Source organism: Gymnodraco acuticeps, unplaced genomic scaffold (assembly GCF_902827175.1).
Source record: "Gymnodraco acuticeps unplaced genomic scaffold, fGymAcu1.1, whole genome shotgun sequence".
Lineage (NCBI taxonomy): Eukaryota > Metazoa > Chordata > Actinopteri > Perciformes > Bathydraconidae > Gymnodraco > Gymnodraco acuticeps.
Genome location: NW_022991903.1, coordinates 1 through 15,000, shown reverse-complemented (window position 1 = coordinate 15,000; position 15,000 = coordinate 1). Strand labels below are relative to the sequence as shown.

General features: G+C 47.7%; 1 protein-coding gene across 1 annotated transcript in view; it reads right to left on the bottom strand.

Annotated features, from left to right (window-relative positions):
- tmem178 (transmembrane protein 178) overlaps positions 1-14,994 on the bottom strand; it is a 23,053-nt gene extending 8,059 nt beyond the window's left edge. The window contains 2 exon segments of the mRNA XM_034200107.1: positions 14,359-14,552; positions 14,554-14,994. Of these exon segments, the coding sequence (XP_034055998.1) occupies positions 14,359-14,552; positions 14,554-14,972 (613 nt within the window). The 5' untranslated portion in view covers positions 14,973-14,994.
- Between the last annotated feature and the right edge of the window lie 6 nt (positions 14,995-15,000).

Sequence of the window (15,000 nt, the reverse complement as noted above, 5' to 3'; positions counted from 1 at the left end):
TCTAACAATGTCTCTGTGGAGAACACCCTCTCTAGGGACAGAGGTAGCAGATCTGCTGGCTCTAACAATGTCTCTATGGAGAACACCCTCTCTAGGGACAGAGGTAGCAGATCTGCTGGCTCTAACAATGTCTCTGTGGAGAACACTCTCTCTAGAGACAGAGGTAGCAGATCTGCTGGCTCTAACAATGTCTCTGTGGAGAACACCCTCTCTAGAGACAGAGGTAGCAGATCTGCTGGCTCTAACATGTCTCTGTGGAGAACACCCTCTCTAGAGACAGAGGTAGCAGATCTGCTGGCTCTAACAATGTCTCTGTGGAGAACACCCTCTCTAGAGACAGAGGTAGCAGATCTGCTGGCTCTAACAAAGTCTCTGTGGAGAACACCCTCTCTAGAGACAGAGGTAGCAGATCTGCTGGCTCTAACAATGTCTCTGTGGAGAACACCCTCTCTAGGGACAGAGGTAGCAGATCTGCTGGCACTAACAATGTCTCTATGGAGAACACCCTCTCTAGAGACAGAGGTAGCAGATCTGCTGGCTCTAACAATGTCTCTGTGGAGAACACCCTCTCTAGAGACAGAGGTAGCAGATCTGCTGGCTCTAACAATGTCTCTGTGGAGAACACCCTCTCTAGAGACAGAGGTAGCAGATCTGCTGGCTCTAACAATGTCTCTGTGGAGAACACCCTCTCTAGAGACAGAGGCAGCAGATCTGCTGGCTCTAACAATGTCTCTGTGGAGAACACCCTCTCTAGGGACAGAGGTAGCAGACCTGCTGGCTCTAACAATGTCTCTGTGGAGAACACCCTCTCTAGAGACAGAGGTAGCAGATCTGCTGGCTCTAAACAATGTCTCTGTGGACAACACCCTCTCTAGGGACAGAGGTAGCAGATCTGCTGGCTCTAACAATGTCTCTGTGGACAACACCCTCTCTAGGGACAGAGGTAGCAGACCTGCTGGCTCTAACAATGTCTCTGTGGAGAACACCCTCTCTAGGGACAGAGGTAGCAGATCTGCTGGCTCTAACAATGTCTCTGTGGAGAACACCCTCTCTAGAGACAGAGGTAGCAGATCTGCTGGCTCTAACAAAGTCTCTGTGGAGAACACCCTCTCTAGAGACAGAGGTAGCAGATCTGCTGGCTCTAACAATGTCTCTGTGGAGAACACCCTCTCTAGAGACAGAGGTAGCAGATCTGCTGGCTCTAACAATGTCTCTGTGGAGAACACCCTCTCTAGAGACAGAGGTAGCAGATCTGCTGGCGCTAACAATGTCTCTGTGGAGAAACACCCTCTCTAGAGACAGAGGTAGCAGATCTGCTGGCTCTAACAATGTCTCTGTGGAGAACACCCTCTCTAGAGACAGAGGTAGCAGATCTGCTGGCTCTAACAATGTCTCTGTGGAGAACACCCTCTCTAGGGACAGAGGTAGCAGGATCTGCTGGCTCTAACAATGTCTCTGTGGAGAACACCCTCTCTAGAGACAGAGGTAGCAGATCTGCTGGCTCTAACAATGTCTCTGTGGAGAACACCCTCTCTAGAGACAGAGGTAGCAGATCTGCTGGCTCTAACAATGTCTCTGTGGAGAACACCCTCTCTAGAGACAGAGGTAGCAGATCTGCTGGCTCTAACAATGTCTCTGTGGAGAACACCCTCTCTAGAGACAGAGGTAGCAGATCTGCTGGCTCTAACAATGTCTCTGTGGAGAACACCCTCTCTAGGGACAGAGGTAGCAGATCTGCTGGCTCTAACAATGTCCTGTGGAGAACACCCTCTCTAGGGACAGAGGTAGCAGATCTGCTGGCTCTAACAATGTCTCTGTGGAGAACACCCTCTCTAGAGACAGAGGTAGCAGATCTGCTGGCTCTAACAATGTCTCTGTGGAGAACACCCTCTCTAGAGACAGAGGTAGCAGATCTGCTGGCTCTAACAATGTCTCTGTGGAGAACACCCTCTCTAGAGACAGAGGTAGCAGATCTGCTGGCTCTAACAATGTCTCTGTGGAGAACACCCTCTCTAGAGACAGAGGTAGCAGATCTGCTGGCTCTAACAACATTCTCTGTGGAGAAACACCCTCTCTAGGGACAGAGGTAGCAGATCTGCTGGCTCTAACATGTCTCTGTGGAGAACACCCTCTCTAGAGACAGAGGTAGCAGATCTGCTGGCTCTAACAATGTCTCTGTGGAGAACACCCTCTCTAGAGACAGAGGTAGCAGATCTGCTGGCTCTAACAATGTCTCTGTGGAGAACACCCTCTCTAGAGACAGAGGTAGCAGATCTGCTGGCTCTAACAATGTCTCGTGGAGAACACCCTCTCTAGGGACAGAGGTAGCAGATCTGCTGGCTCTAACAATGTCTCTGTGGAGAACAACCCTCTCTAGAGACAGAGTCAGCAGATCTGCTGGCTCTAACAATGTCTCTGTGGAGAACACCCTTCTCTAGAGACAGAGGTAGCAGATCTGCTGGCTCTAACAATGTCTCTGTGGAGAACACCCTCTCTAGAGACAGAGGTAGCAGATCTGCTGGCTCTAACAATGTCTCTGTGGAGAACACCCTCTCTAGAGACAGAGGTAGCAGATCTGCTGGCTCTAACAATGTCTCTGTGGAGAACACCCTCTCTAGAGACAGAGGTAGCAGATCTGCTGGCTCTAACAATGTCTCTGTGGAGAACACCCTCTCTAGAGACAGAGGTAGCAGATCTGCTGGCTCTAACAATGTCTCTGTGGAGAACACCCTCTCTAGAGACAGAGGTAGCAGATCTGCTGGCTCTAACAATGTCTCTGTGGAGAACACTCTCTCTAGAGACAGAGGTAGCAGATCTGCTGGCTCTAACAATGTCTCTGTGGAGAACACCCTCTCTAGAGACAGAGGTAGCAGATCTGCTGGCTCTAACAATGTCTCCGTGGAGAACACCCTCTCTAGAGACAGAGGTAGCAGATCTGCTGGCTCTAACAATGTCTCTGTGGAGAACACTCTCTCTAGAGACAGAGGTAGCAGATCTTCTGGCTCTAACAATGTCTCTGTGGAGAACACCCTCTCTAGAGACAGAGGTAGCAGATCTTCTGGCTCTAACAATGTCTCTGTGGAGAACACTCTCTCTAGAGACAGAGGTAGCAGATCTTCTGGCTCTAACAATGTCTCTATGGAGAACACCCTCTCTAGGGACAGAGGTAGCAGATCTGCTGGCTCTAACAATGTCTCTGTGGAGAACACCCTCTCTAGGGACAGAGGTAGCAGATCTGCTGGCTCTAACAATGTCTCTGTGGAGAACACCCTCTCTAGAGACAGAGGCAGCAGATCTGCTGGCTCTAACAATGTCTCTGTGGAGAACACCCTCTCTAGAGACAGAGGTAGCAGATCTGCTGGCTCTAACAATGTCTCTGTGGAGAACACCCTCTCTAGAGACAGAGGTAGCAGATCTTCTGGCTCTAACAATGTCTCTGTGGAGAACACCCTCTCTAGAGACAGAGGTAGCAGATCTGCTGGCTCTAACAATGTCTCTGTGGAGAACACCCTCTCTAGAGACAGAGGTAGCAGATCTGCTGGCTCTAACAATGTCTCTGTGGAGAACACCCTCTCTAGAGACAGAGGTAGCAGATCTGCTGGCTCTAACAATGTCTCTGTGGAGAACACCCTCTCTAGGGACAGAGGTAGCAGATCTGCTGGCTCTAACAATGTCTCTGTGGAGAACACCCTCTCTAGGGACAGAGGTAGATCTGCTGGCTCTAACAATGTCTCTGTGGAGAACACCCTCTCTAGAGACAGAGGTAGCAGATCTGCTGGCTCTAACAATGTCTCTGTGGAGAACACCCTCTCTAGAGACAGAGGTAGCAGATCTGCTGGCTCTAACAATGTCTCTGTGGAGAACACCCTCTCTAGAGACAGAGGTAGCAGATCTGCTGGCTCTAACAATGTCTCTGTGGAGAACACCCTCTCTAGAGACAGAGGTAACAGATCTGCTGGCTCTAACAATGTCTCTGTGGAGAACACCCTCTCTAGAGACAGAGGTAACAGATCTGCTGGCTCTAACAATGTCTCTGTGGAGAACACCCTCTCTAGAGACAGAGGTAGCAGATCTGCTGGCTCTAACAATGTCTCTGTGGAGAACACCCTCTCTAGAGACAGAGGTAGCAGATCTGCTGGCTCTAACAATGTCTCTGTGGAGAACACCCTCTCTAGAGACAGAGGCAGCAGATCTGCTGGCTCTAACAATGTCTCTGTGGAGAACACCCTCTCTAGAGACAGAGGTAGCAGATCTGCTGGCTCTAACAATGTCTCTGTGGAGAACACCCTCTCTAGAGACAGAGGTAACAGATCTGCTGGCTCTAACAATGTCTCTGTGGAGAACACCCTCTCTAGAGACAGAGGTAGCAGATCTGCTGGCTCTAACAATGTCTCTGTGGAGAACACCCTCTCTAGAGACAGAGGTAGCAGATCTGCTGGCTCTAACAATGTCTCTGTGGAGAACACCCTCTCTAGAGACAGAGGTAGCAGACCTGCTGGCTCTAACAATGTCTCTGTGGAGAACACCCTCTCTAGAGACAGAGGCAGCAGATCTGCTGGCTCTAACAATGTCTCTGTGGAGAACACCCTCTCTAGAGACAGAGGTAGCAGATCTGCTGGCTCTAACAATGTCTCTGTGGAGAACACCCTCTCTAGGGACAGAGGTAGCAGATCTGCTGGCTCTAACAATGTCTCTATGGAGAACACCCTCTCTAGAGACAGAGGTAGCAGATCTGCTGGCTCTAACAATGTCTCTGTGGAGAACACCCTCTCTAGAGACAGAGGTAGCAGATCTGCTGGCTCTAACAATGTCTCTGTGGAGAACACCCTCTCTAGAGACAGAGGTAGCAGATCTGCTGGCTCTAACAATGTCTCTGTGGAGAACACCCTCTCTAGAGACAGAGGTAGCAGATCTGCTGGCTCTAACAATGTCTCTGTGGAGAACACCCTCTCTAGAGACAGAGGTAGCAGATCTGCTGGCTCTAACAACATCTCTGTGGAGAACACCCTCTCTAGGGACAGAGGTAGCAGATCTGCTGGCTCTAACAATGTCTCTGTGGAGAACACCCTCTCTAGAGACAGAGGTAGCAGATCTGCTGGCTCTAACAATGTCTCTGTGGAGAACACCCTCTCTAGAGACAGAGGTAGCAGATCTGCTGGCTCTAACAATGTCTCTGTGGAGAACACCCTCTCTAGAGACAGAGGTAGCAGATCTGCTGGCTCTAACAACATCTCTGTGGAGAACACCCTCTCTAGAGACAGAGGTAGCAGATCTGCTGGCTCTAACAATGTCTCTGTGGAGAACACCCTCTCTAGAGACAGAGGTAGCAGATCTGCTGGCTCTAACAATGTCTCTGTGGAGAACACCCTCTCTAGAGACAGAGGTAGCAGATCTGCTGGCTCTAACAATGTCTCTGTGGAGAACACCCTCTCTAGAGACAGAGGTAGCAGATCTGCTGGCTCTAACAATGTCTCTGTGGAGAACACCCTCTCTAGGGACAGAGGTAGCAGATCTTCTGGCTCTAACAATGTCTCTGTGGAGAACACCCTCTCTAGAGACAGAGGTAGCAGATCTGCTGGCTCTAACAATGTCTCTGTGGAGAACACCCTCTCTAGAGACAGAGGTAGCAGATCTGCTGGCTCTAACAATGTCTCTGTGGAGAACACCCTCTCTAGAGACAGAGGTAGCAGATCTGCTGGCTCTAACAATGTCTCTGTGGAGAACACCCTCTCTAGAGACAGAGGTAGCAGATCTGCTGGCTCTAACAATGTCTCTGTGGAGAACACCCTCTCTAGAGACAGAGGTAGCAGATCTGCTGGCTCTAACAATGTCTCTGTGGAGAACACCCTCTCTAGAGACAGAGGTAGCAGATCTGCTGGCTCTAACAATGTCTCTGTGGAGAACACCCTCTCTAGAGACAGAGGTAACAGATCTGCTGGCTCTAACAATGTCTCTGTGGAGAACACCCTCTCTAGAGACAGAGGCAGCAGATCTGCTGGCTCTAACAATGTCTCTGTGGAGAACACCCTCTCTAGGGACAGAGGTAGCAGATCTGCTGGCTCTAACAATGTCTCTGTGGAGAACACCCTCTCTAGAGACAGAGGCAGCAGATCTGCTGGCTCTAACAATGTCTCTGTGGAGAACACCCTCTCTAGAGACAGAGGTAGCAGATCTGCTGGCTCTAACAATGTCTCTGTGGAGAACACCCTCTCTAGAGACAGAGGTAGCAGATCTGCTGGCTCTAACAATGTCTCTATGGAGAACACCCTCTCTAGAGACAGAGGTAGCAGATCTGCTGGCTCTAACAATGTCTCTGTGGAGAACACCCTCTCTAGAGACAGAGGTAGCAGATCTGCTGGCTCTAACAATGTCTCTGTGGAGAACACCCTCTCTAGAGACAGAGGTAGCAGATCTGCTGGCTCTAACAATGTCTCTGTGGAGAACACCCTCTCTAGAGACAGAGGTAGCAGACCTGCTGGCTCTAACAATGTCTCTGTGGAGAACACCCTCTCTAGAGACAGAGGTAGCAGATCTGCTGGCTCTAACAATGTCTCTGTGGAGAACACCCTCTCTAGAGACAGAGGTAACAGATCTGCTGGCTCTAACAATGTCTCTGTGGAGAACACCCTCTCTAGGGACAGAGGTAGCAGATCTGCTGGCTCTAACAATGTCTCTGTGGAGAACACCCTCTCTAGGGACAGAGGTAGCAGATCTGCTGGCTCTAACAATGTCTCTGTGGAGAACACCCTCTCTAGAGACAGAGGTAGCAGATCTGCTGGCTCTAACAATGTCTCTGTGGAGAACACCCTCTCTAGAGACAGAGGTAGCAGATCTGCTGGCTCTAACAATGTCTCTGTGGAGAACACTCTCTCTAGAGACAGAGGTAGCAGATCTGCTGGCTCTAACAATGTCTCTGTGGAGAACACCCTCTCTAGAGACAGAGGTAGCAGATCTGCTGGCTCTAACAATGTCTCTGTGGAGAACACCCTCTCTAGAGACAGAGGTCTTGGTGTATGAGTCAGTCTCAGGAACATTACTCATGTCTGCAGACCTACCTGGCTCCAACACCTACCTGGATAACACTTCTAACGGAGAACACGCAGCTCTGCACTCACAGTTATCGGTGCATTTTGAGGTTGAAATCACACGCAGTTTACCGGAGAAAACACACGGAGCTTACCGGAGTAAACACACGGAGTTTACCGGAGAAAAGACCCAGAGTTTACCGGAGAAAGAGACGGGCATTACGTGAGTGGGTTGAGGAGAGTTAGCTGCTAACGGAGCTAACAGCTGTCCGATTGTCAGCTCCAGGAAGAGCCGACAATCAGACAAATCTCTAGCGACAACAACAACAAGACATGCCGGGAAATAATCCAAAACAGAAGAAAGACGAGCAAGAGAATGAAGAAGATAAAGGGAAGATGAGGCTCGTAAGTCAAACAGCTATACAGTTTGCCGGAAATGAGCCACCTGACAATAAAAAAGAGGGAGGTAACGATGTAACAAATGTCAATAAAACAGCAGATGAAGACTCCTGGGTATGTAATATCTGCCAAGTCATATTCAGTGAGGTCAGCACAAAGATACTAGAATGTGAAAATTGCAATAAACACACATGTGCAAAATGTCTGAAACTAACAAATGCACAGTATGCAGTCACACGGCGTGATGACTTGATGTGGCTGTGTAGTAAGCAATGCCAGGATAAAACCCGCAAGGCACTGAAGGATTCAAAATCAGAGGAACTGTTGGAAAACAATAAACAACAAGAAACAATTTCATCACCTGAATTAGTAAAAAGATTGGACGCACTAGAGGAGATGATAATTAAGCAAGCAGAGAAACAACAAAACTACACCAGAGAGCTTATCACACAGCTCATCTCCCAAGACATACAGGTGAGCCCACCTTAGGAGGGAGACAGTGACTCTGTAACTGAGGATGATACTTCACCTACGTGGTCAGATGTTGTCAGGAAGAAAACAATACACGATAAGGTACTAGTCAAATCGGCAATCAGGGAGTTTACGAGAGAACAACAGTCAGAAGAGAGCAGAGAGAAAAACATTGTTATACACAGATTACAAGAAAGTGAGGACGAAAATATAGATGCCAGGAAACGGCATGATGAAGATACGATAAACGATCTGATAAAAAACGAGTTGGGAATCGAAGGGGTTTTGGCATCAAAGGTGATACGCCTCGGGACTCGAGAACCGGAAAAAAACAGACCAATGCTGATTACCACAAATTCCACTTTCGAGAAACGAAAAATAATGTCAAGTCTCCACAAATTGAAGAACGCATCAGCAAAGTTCAAGTTAATAAGTGTGGCAAACGACCTCTCCAAAGAAGAACGGGAACAGAGGAACGACCTTGTCAAGAAAGCAAAAATCAAAATGGAAGAGGACGGAACGAACATGTGGCGGTTCAAAATACAAGGACCAGTGTGGGACATGAAAGTTGTTTGGCAAAAAATCAAACCAAATTAAAACATGACAGAACCCACAAATACATAAATAATAACAACTCAGAGAGTAGTAGAGGACTTTCTAAGGGCCTTCAATGTCTTTACACTAATGCAGATTCTGTTATGAATAAGAGAAATGAACTGGTAGCAAACATTGATAAATATGACCCAGATATTATAGCTATTAGTGAAGCACTTCCAAAAAACCCACAAGTACCAATCCAGTTATGTGAATTGAACATCAGTGGATATGACATTTTCAGCAATCTAGATGAGGGTAGAAGAGGTGTCTGTATCTACACGAAATCCTACCTCAGAGCAGTACCTAAGAACTTGAAGGGCTGTACATCTACAGAATCTGTGTGGTGTGAAATACAACTCCGCAATACGGACCGTCTTCTGGTTGGATGTGTCTACCGGTCACCAAACTGTCAAGATATTGGCAACTCTGAAACTAGAAGTTTAGTTGAAGAAGCTTCCTCACTAAACCGCAGCCACGTTTTAATTATGGGAGACTTTAACTATCCTGAAATTGGTTGGCAACCCATACGGGCACCAGAGAGTGAAAACCACCCTGCATCCATGTTCCTTGAATGCTTGAGAGACTGCTACGTATTTCAACATGTAACAAAACCAACTCATGCAAGAGGAAACCAAACCCCACACGTGCTTGACCTAATTATCACAAATGAGGAGGGAATGGTTGAGGATCTATGCCATGAAGCACCACTAGGAAAAAGTCACCATGACTGCCTGTCTTTCAAATTTCTATGCTACCATGAGATATGCGACAATCCAAACCGCAAGTTCATCCTTGATAAAGGAAATTATGAAGGCCTGAAACAGGAAATGATTGGGACAGACTGGGCACAGACCTTTGAAAACAAGTCAGCTTCAGCACAGTGGGAGGCCATGGAAGAAAAAATCCTAACAAGTTGCAAGAGGCACATCCCTATGTCGTCGGGAAAAAGTAAGAAAAATCGCTCTACTCCGGAATGGATAAATGATAGAATCAAACATCAAATCAAATCAAAAAGTGCAGCTTACACCTTACAAAGGTTATCTGGTACAGAGAGTGACCGTTGTTCCTATGCAAAATTGTGCAACCAAGTTAAATGGGAGTGTCGGAAAGCTAAAAGAGAGCATGAAAGAAAAATTGCAAAGGAAGCCAAAGAGAATCCGAAAGCTTTTTATAAATATGCCAGAAGCAAGCTAAAAGTCAATGCCACAGTCGGAGATCTGAAAAAGGCTAATGGCAGCCTGGCTCAAAATGACAAGGACAAAGCCAATACACTAAATTCCTTCTTTGCTAGTGTGTTCACAAAGGAGGATACCTCATCAATACCAGACTTCCAGGACAGACCATTTAATACTACACTAAATAAATTGGACTTCACATCTAAGGACATCCATAAAAAACTATCGAACTTAGATGCCTCAAAAGCATCAGGACCGGATGGCATCTATCCCAGGATTCTCAAAGAACTGTGTGACGAACTAGATGAACCCTTACTTACCATATTTAAAAAATCGCTTGATGAAGGTGTGGTACCACAGCCTTGGAAGGATGGTCATGTAACTCCTATATTCAAAAAAGGTGACCGAAGCAATCCTGGAAACTATAGGCCTGTCAGCCTTACAGCAGTAGTATGCAAACTCCTTGAATCCTTGGTGCGTGATGCCGTCATAGAACATCTTGACTCAAACAACCTATTATCAGACCGCCAACACGGCTTCGTCCAGGGCAGATCCTGTTCAACCCAACTCCTGGCCTGCCTTGAAATATGGTCTCGTACCCTTGATGAAAGAGGAAGTCTCGATGCCATTTATTTGGATTTCCAGAAAGCATTTGATACTGTACCTCACAAAAGATTACTGAATAAGCTCTATGGGTATGGTATCCGTGGAGACATACTCACCTGGATCTCAGACTTTCTCAAAAACAGGCGACAGAGAGTCTTTGTTAACGGGAAACCATCTGGATGGTGCCCAGTTCTCAGTGGAATTCCACAAGGTAGTGTCCTGGGTCCTGCACTGTTTGTCCTCTATATCAACGACCTACTGGATAATGTGAGCTCCAGGGTCCAGATGTTTGCAGATGATACTAAAGTCTTCAAGGAAATTAAGTGTAAAGAGGATGCAGAAAAACTCCAGTCAGATCTCAGAGAAATGCAAAGATGGTCCGAGTGTTGGCAGCTCAAATTCAATGCAGCAAAGTGCAAAGTAATGCACTTAGGTTTTCTGAATAAAAAATATGAATATGGGTGATAATTCAAACACTATAAACCTATCCGAGACTCAGAATGAAAAGGACCTCGGTGTGAATGTTGACAATACCCTGACATTTAGTGACCATATCCGTCGGGCAAGTAACAAAGCCAATGGTATCCTAGCAATGATCCGCAGATCATACACTTATTTGGACTCTGACGTAGTACGTAGTTTATACATCTCTCTTGTACGGCCACTCCTCGAGTATGGGAATGTCGCTTGGTCCCCCATGTACAAAAAGGATGCTGAGCTCATCGAGAAAATACAGAGAAGGGCAACGAAGCTGGTTCCAGAACTAAAGGACCTACCATATCAAGAACGACTGCAACGTCTTAAAATCCCGAGTATGTATTATAGAAGGGCGAGGGGAGATATGATCGAAGTTTTCAAATATCTCCACAACATCTACAAAACATCATGCCCACTACAACGGGATTATAACACCAGGACTCGTGGACACTGCCTCAAGTTGAAGAAACAGTACTCAAGACTGGCTATCCGCCGCAACTTTTTCAGCCTGCGTGTGGTTGACTTGTGGAATGATCTGCCAGAAAGCGTTGTCACATCCAAGACGGTTAACTGTCTCAAATCCCGCCTCGACCACTACTGGTCAAACATCACCTTCACTTTGGACTATGTGACTGTTGCCAGCATCCATAGTAAATAAAGAATCAGTGATCTACTCATTTATTTATGAGCGACTAAAAGGCCTTAGGCCTATTACAGCCGTATCCTATTGATTGATTGATTGATTGAGAGGTAGCAGATCTGCTGGCTCTAACAATGTCTCTGTGGAGAACACCCTCTCTAGAGACAGAGGCAGCAGATCTGCTGGCTCTAACAATGTCTCTGTGGAGAACACCCTCTCTAGAGACAGAGGTAGCAGATCTGCTGGCTCTAACAATGTCTCTGTGGAGAACACCCTCTCTAGAGACAGAGGTAGCAGATCTGCTGGCTCTAACAATGTCTCTGTGGAGAACACTCTCTCTAGAGACAGAGGTAGCAGATCTGCTGGCTCTAACAATGTCTCTGTGGAGAACACCCTCTCTAGGGACAGAGGTAGCAGATCTGCTGGCTCTAACAATGTCTCTGTGGAGAACACCCTCTCTAGAGACAGAGGTAGCAGATCTGCTGGCTCTAACAATGTCTCTGTGGAGAACACCCTCTCTAGAGACAGAGGTAGCAGATCTGCTGGCTCTAACAATGTCTCTGTGGAGAACACCCCTCTCTAGAGACAGAGGTAGCAGATCTGCTGGCTCTAACAATGTCTCTATGGAGAACACCCTCTCTAGAGACAGAGGGTAGCAGATCTGCTGGCTCTAACAATGTCTCTGTGGAGAACACCCTCTCTAGAGACAGAGGTAGCAGATCTGCTGGCTCTAACAATGTCTCTGTGGAGAACACCCTCTCTAGAGACAGAGGTAGCAGATCTGCTGGCTCTAACAATGTCTCTGTGGAGAACACCCTCTCTAGAGACATAGGTAGCAGATCTGCTGGCTCTAACAATGTCTCTGTGGAGAACACCCTCTCTAGAGACAGAGGTAGCAGATACAGCCAGGTAGCGCTTTGCTAACATGGCAGCATGAGGATACTTGGCATTTGTAATAGCTTTGGCTCGGTCTGAACTCTCTGCGAGTGGTGGAGGCTTACATGCTAGCGGGAGTTGGGTTTGCACTTCAGTCTTTTGGTACCGGTGATATTCACGTTCGGGTGATGCCTTTTCAAGAGTGTGCACGTTTGATGTATTGCCAGCCGCGTAACCAATGTTAGTTGAACAATGCCGACAAACAGCTTTGGTTCGGTCCACCTGTCTTTGCCCGTCATCCTTGTTCGTAACTGCAAAACCAAAATGTTCCCAAACCGGAGACTTCAATGATGCTGGAGGATTTTCAGCTCAACTTTATCTGCGTTCGCCATTTCCACAGTTCCTCAAATTACTGACTACATTTGAACGCATCCCTGTGACCAGCTCTCAGTATGCCTCTCGTCCAATGAAATGACTTGCTCGCTCTATGACGCGTTGAACCCAATGTGAGCAAATGACTCTGAATGCTGCGACGCAGCACCTGAGATTACTTCCAACAAGTTGTTCACGTTCTCAATTTTTTACGTTTAACGTTATATTCGTTCGGTTCACTTCAGTACACACGAGTACCGAACCGAAGGGCCCGTACCGAATAATTTCGGTACGGGTACGTATACCGTTACACCCCCTAGTAGTGTGTAGTAACATCAGTGTAGATAGATATATATATATATATAATAGATATAGGAATATATAACCAGGGGCGGTTCTAGGGGGGGCCACAGGGGGCACTGGCCCCTGTGGCCCCCCTAGAACCGCCCCTGGTATATTCCTATATCTATTATATATAATAGATATAGGAATATATAACCAGGGGCGGTTCTAGGGGGGGCCACTGGCCCCTGTGGCCCCCCCTAGAACCGCCCCTGCCCCCGGTAACATGGGTCTAGAACTGCTCAGCATATATATATATATATATATATATATATTAGGGCTGTCAACAAAAAAATTAACGCCACTAATTATTTTAACGCGATTAACGCATGTGCATTTTTTGTCCTCGGCCACCCCGTAGTTTCAGAGCGCATCGAGTTTAAAATAAATCCAAGCACGTTGCTGATGCCGACAGCCCGCTCCTGCCGCCCGCTTGTGGCACACTTGAAAGTGTGCGGAGGAGACGCCTGGACTCGTCTACGAGCAGCAAACTTTCAACAAAGATCGCGAAATGGGTGGCGACAGCTTGTAGGCCAATTAACATGGTGGAGGATGAGGGGCTGCGTGATATCATCCGGGTCGCATCTAACGGCTGCACTTATGAATCGCCTTCCAGAGCCACCACTGTGTCGAAAACACACAACTTGTATGAAGTCCAAGCAGCGAAAGTAGAGGAGGATTTAAGAAAGACTCACCGGAGACTATTGGACTTCACTCAGTGAGGACAGTTAGCTCGGAGTCACAGCGCCTTATTTTGACCCACAGTGGGAACTTCAGTCTCATGCTTTGACTGTTATGAAAACAGAGGAGCGGCATTTCGCCGACACACACACACACACACACACACACACACACACACACACACACACACACACACACACACACACACACACACACACACACACACACACACACACACACACACACACACACACACACACACACACACACACACACACACACACACACACACACAGTATTATTGAATGAGAGAGGTTCCAGGTTGAAATGAGGCGAATATTTGTAATGTTCAAATGATAATGAACTAACATTTGAACAATAAGAGTATTAAAAACTTGAAAAATATCCCTCTAAGGTACATTTAGAATTTGCCATTAATCGCGATTAAATATTTTAACAGCCCTAATATATATATAATAGTATAATAGGTATATAGAGGTGTTTCTGACCCCTATCGATCAGCCGGTCGATGTCCGGGTCTCTTGCTGTTGTTGTTTACAGATAGTAGATGTAGATAGATGTGTGTATATATATATATATATATATATATATATATATATATATATATATATATATATATATATAAATAAAGGTATATATAAAGGTATATAATAGTATACATAAAGGTGTTTCTGACCCCTATCGATCAGCCGGTCGATGTCCGGGTCTCTTCCCGCGCAGAAGCATTTCCTCCACAGTCCGGAGTGCGCGGGAAACAGCGGCCTCCCGCACGCGGTCTCGAGGATGCCCATCCCGAGGATCGCACGCCAGTTCTCCAGCAGTTCGTCCTCGCGGCTGCCCACGTGCACGGGCTTGCTGCGCGCGCGCGTCCCCCCCCCCGTACTCCAGCAGCGGCAGGTGGTAGATTGGCATGTCGCGGTTCTGCTGGTCAGAGGACTCGGTTCCGGTCCGGTCGCAGTTCTCTTTGTGGCGGTGCGTGTCGGTCTCATACCAGTGGTCCGTGCACAGCGCGAGGAGCAGCAGCAGCAGCGCGAGCGCACCGGACACCGTCACCGCCACCGGCAGCAGCCTCTGCATGGACCCGGTCCCGGTGCTGCTGCTGGACCCCTTTATGGGCCCGGTGCTAGGCCCGGTGGTCCCGGTGCTGCTGGACCCCTTACTGGGCCCGGTGCTAGGCCCGGTGGTCCCGGTGCTGCTGGACACCTTACTGGTCCCTGTGGTCCCGGTGCTGCTGGACCCAGTCCCGGTGCTGCTGGACCCGGTCCCGGTCTCAGTCCCGTCACTGGGCATCTTCTCCTCCCATCTTCCCCTCTCTGTT